This window comes from Xenopus tropicalis, chromosome 7, assembly GCF_000004195.4.
Source record: "Xenopus tropicalis strain Nigerian chromosome 7, UCB_Xtro_10.0, whole genome shotgun sequence".
NCBI lineage: Eukaryota > Metazoa > Chordata > Amphibia > Anura > Pipidae > Xenopus > Xenopus tropicalis.
In genome coordinates, this window is record NC_030683.2 from 53,112,837 (window position 1) to 53,121,464 (window position 8,628).

At 39.0% G+C, this 8,628-nt stretch overlaps 1 protein-coding gene across 1 annotated transcript; it reads right to left on the reverse strand.

The window, feature by feature from the left end:
• Nucleotides 1-276: 276 nt before the first annotated feature.
• On the reverse strand, nt 277-6,909 carry ndufa13 (NADH:ubiquinone oxidoreductase subunit A13). The gene is given in 5 exon segments (NM_203569.1): nt 277-454; nt 815-884; nt 2,046-2,117; nt 4,706-4,784; nt 6,793-6,909. Coding segments are annotated over 5 exon segments (435 nt in total). The 5' UTR covers nt 6,887-6,909; the 3' UTR covers nt 277-334.
• Between the last annotated feature and the right edge of the window lie 1,719 nt (nt 6,910-8,628).

An 8,628-nucleotide genomic window follows, 5' to 3' on the forward strand; every position in this document is an offset into this window, starting at 1 on the left:
ATATGGAACCCATGGTGAGGAAGGAAGCTATAAAAATGCTTTCAAGGGCCACACAAAGAATTTGGACCTTAACTGATAAATTAAAGAAATTGAAAGAACAGTTATCTAAACTGTATAAAATATATGCAGCAAACACTGAGATAGAGTCACTAAAGCCAATGTGTTCAATAATATGCCATAGCTATCCTTACAGATTAGCATTGTCCAGCTGATCCAAAAATGTTTCCCACAGTGTTTGTAAATTGTTATGGCAATACATAAATAGAGACGTCCACATGAGTCTTGGAAGGATTTTATTCTGATAAAGACAAAAGTATTGCACAAGAAGTACAAGTTACACATACCACTGGAAACCAAACTTCTTTTTAATAAGTTCTTCCTTTGGCCTAAGGTTGTACAACTCATTAAGTGTGGGAGTCACCCAGCGATCTGTGTGGAAAGTAGACTCTCCAACCTATTACAGAAGAAAAAAAATGGAAAGAGTTTATTATAGAAAACATGATTTTCACATACAACTTATGACTACCTAACTTATGTAGCTATATGGTGCATATGTAAACTAAATAAACCAGAATAAAAAAAGAAACCTCCACTTTCCTCTGAGAAGGTAAGGAACAACCTACCTTGAGTTTTAGTTTAAAATAATGGGCACACAATTATTCCCTAATATTTCAGTTATTCACTGGGATTGAACCACAGGCATCACTTCCATTTATCGCAATATGTTGCATTAGATGTGCCTTAGTACAAAGCCATATTCAATTTATCTTGTACAAAGCCATACACACAAGTAGTTGCATGGTGAGGCTCTTACCTTCCAACCAGGAACATCTTTCATTAAAATGGCCTCCTCTTCTAAATTCTGTTGCATCAACCTTAATATTCTGTGCAGGAAAAGGACATTTTGGTGATTTTTCGTGGGCAATTAATATAATTTTCTATAAGTAATGGTCGCACTAATCATGATTTGAAAGGAAAATTAAAAAAAAACAAAAAACTGGACAGTAAATTGAATCTGGAATTTGAGAATGTTTTTATTGTTGTACATAACCATTTGGGTAATATTTTAGGTATTTGCAAACATGTCCTTTATAGTGAGCTTTACTTTTGATTTTACCAGAAGATAGATGCACTTTTAAAAGACCACACCAAGCAAGTGTATACCAAACGCAACAGACATCTGAGCAGAGGTTTTCCCCATATATTGTGTTAACTAAAGTTACTGGTATGCACACAGGATCAGTTCACACATGGCAGGCAGTAAGACAGGGCTGGCCTGTGCCTCGCTGCAGTCTGCACCATACAACAGACTTGTTTTTATCCACACTATGTGCAGGAATCAGCCAGACCAGTAGAAGAAGTACTTGCAGAATGGGAACTAAGGGACACAGTCTTGCACTTAACCAACTAAGCCATGAGGAAGCCAACCTCAAATATAAAGAGGATTTTATTCCCATCATCTTTATTAAATAAATAAAGAGGCTTTTATTTGATAGGTGACACACTATCAAATTGTAAAAGCAGAGAAATATAAAACAGGATACTGTATCCTCACATCAGTACTAAGTCATTTACACTTTGCATGTTATGTAATTTCCCTTGAACCAAGCTCTATTATCTTAACTATTTTGAAATGTTAAATAGCATAGTACATGGCTGTCCAACTGGTGGGCCTGTACCTATCTGGCTGCTGTGACTGCTTACCACTATGTAAGCTTTAAATTGAATCAGTAACTGGCCCCCTGCATTGTTCACACCTCAGATTCAGGCTGTAAACCCCTGTATCGTTTAAACATGTAATCCCCTGGGTTGTTCAAACCTTTTAGTTCCTGCATTGTTCCCACCTCAGGCTCAGACTGTAAGCACCTACAATGGTCACACCTCAGAGACTGTAGGAGCAGTGCCTGCATTATGTCACTGTATGTACTGCCTGCCCTATGCTGCCTGTGTGTGCCATACTCTGCCCGTCCTGTGCTGCCTGTGTATGCCATACTCTACTTTTTTCAAATGCACATTTAAAAACACTTTTTTTAAAAGTTACTTACCGTCTGTCGGCCTCTGCTTGGAATAGGGGCAAAAGGGCAACACGTGTCTCTAGATCTTCAATCTGCAATCGTCTGAAAAATAAAACAATAATTTTCATTGTTTGCAGATGTTTAGTATGCTAAGTGACCATGCCCAAAAGAATTTGCGGAACCCTAATCAGCTCATTGTCACAAGAGTGCTTTTGTTGGGTCAGCCATCCTGTGACACTAAGCTGAGATGCATCATTAAAAATTGCCCATGGGAATGGATGCTAAGAAAGCATTAAAGCTACATGGTGCATGTATTTTGTCAAAAATAACCAAATCAATACTTAATAAAAAACTATACAGTTGAACATAATAATATAGCACAAAACAAAGTCCATATGTAAAAGCATTGTTCATATAAAAATCTAAATATGAATATACTAATCTATTTCAAATAGAAAATCAAATAGAAAGCGATTTTAAGCCGACACCCTGTGTCGTATGAGGCATGGTCCCACACAAACCAAAGCACATATATGCTAGGATACCTAAGCCAATCAAAAGAGCTGTATTTTACTTCATTTCATATTACAGCTAGAGCTGCATTGTTTCCTGTCAGGTGCATACAAACCATCACAAAATGGTTGCAATATTTACTGATATGTATATGCCAATCTGATAAGTTTATTTAAGTTTTTAGGTCACTTATTATATGTTATATAAGTTAGTGGTGGGTTAAGTATTTATTCTGAACATACAGTTTTCCTTTTTTTCTAATTAAACATATACTTACTGAGCATATGCAGTGCTTTTATGTAGGTTAGCATAATGTCACATTTCTGTTGTTTCAGCATCTTTATTACACTACATTTTTCTTGATTTATAAGACAGAAAAGATTTTTTTCAATGCCAAAAATTATAGGGCTAATTTACTTACCATGCTTCAGACTGAACAGTGCACTTATAGATGCAATAACCACAATGCAGTGTTTCCCCCCCCATAATTCCAGCATCATTGCAGTTGGCAAGTGGAGTTGCACCTGATGCAATCACAGTGGATGCATCAAGACCGATGCAGTTACACACAAAATTTAACAAAATTTTCTACGTCTGGTTGGCATAATTTCTGGCAAGAGTGTGACGTGTGTGCCCGATTCTTTTGCATAACTGCTCTGCAGTGATTGACGAAGACCACTGTGGGAACCCTGGGGCTACTGCCTGGCTGGGAGGTGGCAGTAGCTCCAGAGTTTCCAGTGTCCTGCATCAACAGTCACAACTACGCTCAGTTTGGAACAGGAGGCAGCCAGCTTTGCCAAGCCCAACTAGACAGACTTGTAAGAATTGCATTTTGATGCATTTAGAAGTATCTAATGAATGGAATTTTTTGAGAAACTGAATGCAGCCAAGCACAACTCTGGTATGGTTAAGTAAATGACCACTTGTGCCTATAATCCTTTTTGATTTTGTGGACATGCTCTCTTAATCCTGACCTTATGCATAAGATGAACACAGTAATCATATGATTCATAAATACGCTTTGTCCTCTGAGCTTAAAGGAGAAGTAAAAATCACTGGGGGTGCCAAATGTTGGCACCCTCCCCCCAGTAATTGTAATCACTTACCTGATATCCATGGCCGGTGCCCCATCAGCAGAAAATGGCACTGTCTCGGGGTACCTATGTGTAAGCGATCTTTTTCCTCCCATCTTCTTTCTTTACAATATCCACCCATGAGCAGTACAGTGAAAAAAAATGCTTTTTTTTGTTAAAGTCCGGTGGCACAAAGACAGAAGAAGGAAGAGGATAACTCACTCACAGGTACCACGGGTTGGTGCACTTTTCTGCTAACAGGAGCACTGGCCCAAGGTATCAGGTAAGTGATTACAATTGCTGGGGTGTGTACAAGACGCAGAGTTGGAGTTGGAGTTAAGAAAATCACTGTGCTGCTTATGATATATATCTTACTGCTTTCTAGGGTCCTGTAAAATCTCAATCAATCTGTTGATTTGTATCACAAACTTCCCATTGCACTGTATATTTGGCATTTTATAACATGTTGCAGGGCAGCACTGACTCAATTTCAAATAAACTGCAATAAATTCAGCCCTGCTAGCTGGATTTTCCTTGAATTTTCAAGTGATCAGGTCACCCTATTTTATAATCAAATTATTTATAAAATAAGTAAGTTTTAATAAATAATAAATCAGTTTTCAATAATGCATTTGCATACAATGTATAATATTTATGTTATTTCAGCATGAACTGTGTGGTGCATTAAATAATATAGACAGACTGAAGGGCTGCTATAGGACCTCATGAAGTTTTAGAAATTTTTGAATTTATGGATTCTGGAAAATTGCATCCCATTTAGTTTCATTGCAACATTTGCATTTTAACATGAAATGGTCTATATGCAATATTTAAAGTAAAAGATTTTTTAGATGTAAGCTGTTTTGGACAGGGCCCTCTTTAAGTCTCGTATCAATTATTGGTTTTTTTTGTATGTAATATGTTTTTTCAATGTATACACCTAATTTTGTACATATTAATAATTACACCAATTAAATAGAAATTGAGTTGAATGTAATGCAATGCTTCTTCAATATGAACAGTAAAGCAACCCAAGTTCTGGCATGACACACCTCCTTCTGAAGCCCAGTAATACTGAACAATTGATACAACTATTAGGTCTACCTCCTTTCTCTGTTCCAGCGAAAAATGCTCCAGTATCCAAAAAGCATGACCCCAGCACCCAGAGCAAACATCGAGTACCCTGCAGAGAACCAAAAATGACAGTTATACTACAGGTCAGGAGTTTTCACAATAAGCATTTGTAATCCCCAACAACAGATATATATATATATATATATATATATATATATATATATAGTTTGACGTGTTTCCATCAATAAATTTTTTCTTTATTTCTACTAAGTCCTGTGAGTGCGGCATCTAATTTGGACTGTGCTATATTATATATATATATATATATATATATATATATATATACTATACTGAATAGAAACATGGTGACTGTTTCTATTTCATACATGAGGTTAATGCAATTATGACCAGATCTTATAAATCAGATCACTATCATCATTTTATAGCACACATATCTGTCTAATGCAAAATACTGACTCTAAAGCTGGCCATACACACACCGGTGATATCGTATGAAACCTCTTTTCGCAGGATATTCGGTGCATGTACGGCAGATCGACGAGATGACCGATATCGTCATCAGATATCGGTCATCTCATTGATCAGCCAGGTTAAAAGATTTTGATCTGGCGCCATTGAAGGTGGGCAAACAAAATCCACGTCAGGGCTGAATAGGAGGTACAGTTCCTATTGTTTCTACCTCCACATCTTATGATTCAGCCCTGAATGTCAGTGGGGGAAACGAACAATCTTCTCTGCGACCGATACTACGTGTATGGCCACCTTAAGGCTAAGCACTGCAAATCAGCTAAATTGTGCAAGCATGGTGGCATGCCATGGGAGGGCAACACAATTAGTACACAGAAAATAGGGGTTATTTACTATGAACAAGGACAGGAGTGAAAGAGCACGAAGGGCAAGGGCACACTGAGTGGATCACTCGCTCTAGTCAGCCTGCGTTTTGTATGCAGATCGACTGTCTTCAGTTTTTTAGATCCATTGACAGGTATAGCGTTGGCCTGTATGGGGCTACACTTAGCGGATATCAATGTGGAAATTCAAAATGTATGCATTCTTCCCTCCAAAATCCACTCAGTGTAGCTCCACACAGGCTGACACCATGCCTGTAATTGGGGCTACACGAAAGACCAGATGACAGCAGCTTCTCTCTGCCTATATGCAAAATGCAGAAAGAAAAAGATATGGATGATCCAGCCCTAAGAGGTGCAAGAACCTACCTGACTACCTCCTGAATACAGTAGGTGCTCTTAGCAATGTCACACGATTGTGCCTGTTTAGTGCACTTTACTCCCTGCTCATCATAATGGCCCCTTATGTTACTTATATAGGCTACCAAATAGCCAATAACAGCCTTAATTTGGCACCCCAGGAACTGTTTATGCTTGTGTTGCTCCCCAACTCTTGACATTTGAAAGTGTCTCACAGGTAAAAAGGTTGGGTACCCCTGTTATGTAACAAAAAGTGAAATGTTTGATACAGTTCTAGTCACCTTTGGCAAACAATTAACAGGCAATATTTACTGATCACCTGTTTAAAAGCAATCATCATGTTGGTTGCTATGAGATTCTGCACCTGGGAAAGGCTGTGCTTTTATTACATATGGGGGCAAAAGCCATAGGGCCCTTTGCATAGCACTGATTAAAGATAAAGTTGCAAACCTCAAAACTTTATGTATGGCACAGAACAGAAATACTCTTTCTAGGTGTTTAGCATGGAAATAAAAATGTCATCGGGGGAAGCTCAGGCATGTGGCCCTACAAGTACTGAAAGCTGTAGATCACCAACAGTTAGGTTAGACATCACCGAGTGCATACTAAAAACAAAATGTAACAAGTGTTACTAAAAAAATGTTACAATTGTTACGATAACAGATATAATACCCATTAAAGGCCCCCCTAAAATACTGGTAAACCAGGTGCAAATCCCTTCTCCGCCCTAAGCATTATGTTCATAGATTATACAATACAACTGTCAATGACATCCTGACAACACTAATGTTGCGATTGTTTTTATCAAGAGAATGTGGCCGGCAGTTAATCCTGCCCTGCCATTTTGATTCCTGCATTTCATGCTTCGCGTTCTCTCCGCAATCTCACCGCTCAGTCCTCGGCGGGGTAAATTCCTCTTGTAATCCACAGGACCATAGCCCCCAGGAGGTGGCAAGTCCTGCTTCACCTTGGACGCCGCCATCTTTAGTTAAGCCCCTGTCGAAGTCCTCTGACCACTAGTGATGACATAAATCCACATCCCCTTTGAGCTTAGGCGCCATCTTACTTAATGGCAAACAAGGGGTACTCTGAAATGCGACTTTATTGTGGTGGTAGAAAAGCATTTTCGTGACGTCATATTTTTTGCGGTAAATTGTAGTGTTAGTTGACACATTTGGATTAAATTTTCTTATTAAAGGAATACTGACTATGAAAATCCATAGGAATGTTCGGTGTTACTAAATGGTTGCAGCATGAAAAGCTTTATAATTAAAACTCCCCCACAGCCCACCCCCTAGGCCAGTGGTACCTGCTCCCCTTGAAGGGGGCCCAGAGCAGAAAGAACCTTGCTCTTTTCTTGTATCACACTAGGTGGGGGCATCAAATCCTTCCATAGGCTAATTACAAATGGAAACAGTACTTTGAAAGCCTATGGAAGGATTGTGCCACCCCCAACCCAGCATGATGGACAACAACTGCATAGTCTCCTTTCGCTGTGTTGAAGTATCAATTGGGTAAGTACTACTCAGCTTGGGGTGTCTTTTGGGGACTTTTCACTAGCTAGAATTTTAAATTGCAACTGTTAGTAGTAATACTGACAAATTTCTATGGATTTTTATAGGAACATGTCAGTGTCACTTTAAAAATAGGAACAGAATTGAGGTGCAGTACCAGAAAAAGTCAGTAGATGGCACATGGCAGCAGTTTTATACCTGTTTTTTTTATAAGTAGTGGCTTTCTTTACCGTAGAGGGATAAGCAGATATGATGCTTCAGAATCTCTGACCCATTGCATACCACCATGATTTTCTCTTACTCATGTAATGTGTTTGCCAGTACCCACTATAGCTTGTGCAGATGATATACTTTGAGCACTGGTTCCTTTCTTCCAGAACCCATTGCCAGTTCCATTATATCTTATAGCTTGCAGTGTCAGTGTATATTTTCTCTAATGGTATTAAATATTCATAGGGTTGTAGTATCCACTTCTCTACACTGATTTTACCTGGGGTGCCAGTATACACTGCCTCAGGCTGTATGCAGTGTAATTCCCACTGTCTTTTACTATATCTAAGATAAGTGGTATATATAATGTGAAGATATATAGCGTACCAGTGTCCCTTGTCTCAGATTGTATCTAAGGTGCTTGGTACCAACTTTTATTATGTACTGTACCTGGGAGGCAGTGCTCACTACGTTACATAATGTTATAATGTACTAGGGTGTCAGTGGTTACAGCCTCCCACTATGTATAATTTATATGGGATGTCAAAAAAACACTGTCTCTCACTACCTAATATACTTTGGTGTGCCAGGACCCACTGCCTATACCTGCAAAAAATTTGCCCACAGAATTTTTTTTTTTAAAAAACTGTGTGCTCACAAACTGTGAAGAATTAAAGCAAAATTTAGCATTTTTACAAAATGTTTGTGCACAGTACTAGCGGCGAGTCGATGCGGTCCCTGAACCGACTGCGCCTATTACTGGCGTTCTAATTCGATTGTTTGGCCCCAGGGCCAAACGACTGAATTAGCCCAAATTCACCCAATATCGCCCACCCGTAGGTGGGGATATCGGGACCTCACCAAGCAAGCGGATCTGAACGTGTATGGCTACCTATAGGCTAATGTCAGACCAGGCGTATGGCGTATATTTTCGGGAAGCTGAAAAACACTAGCTGAAAATACCACCATACACCTCCTACCTGTGCCTGCACCCGAATGA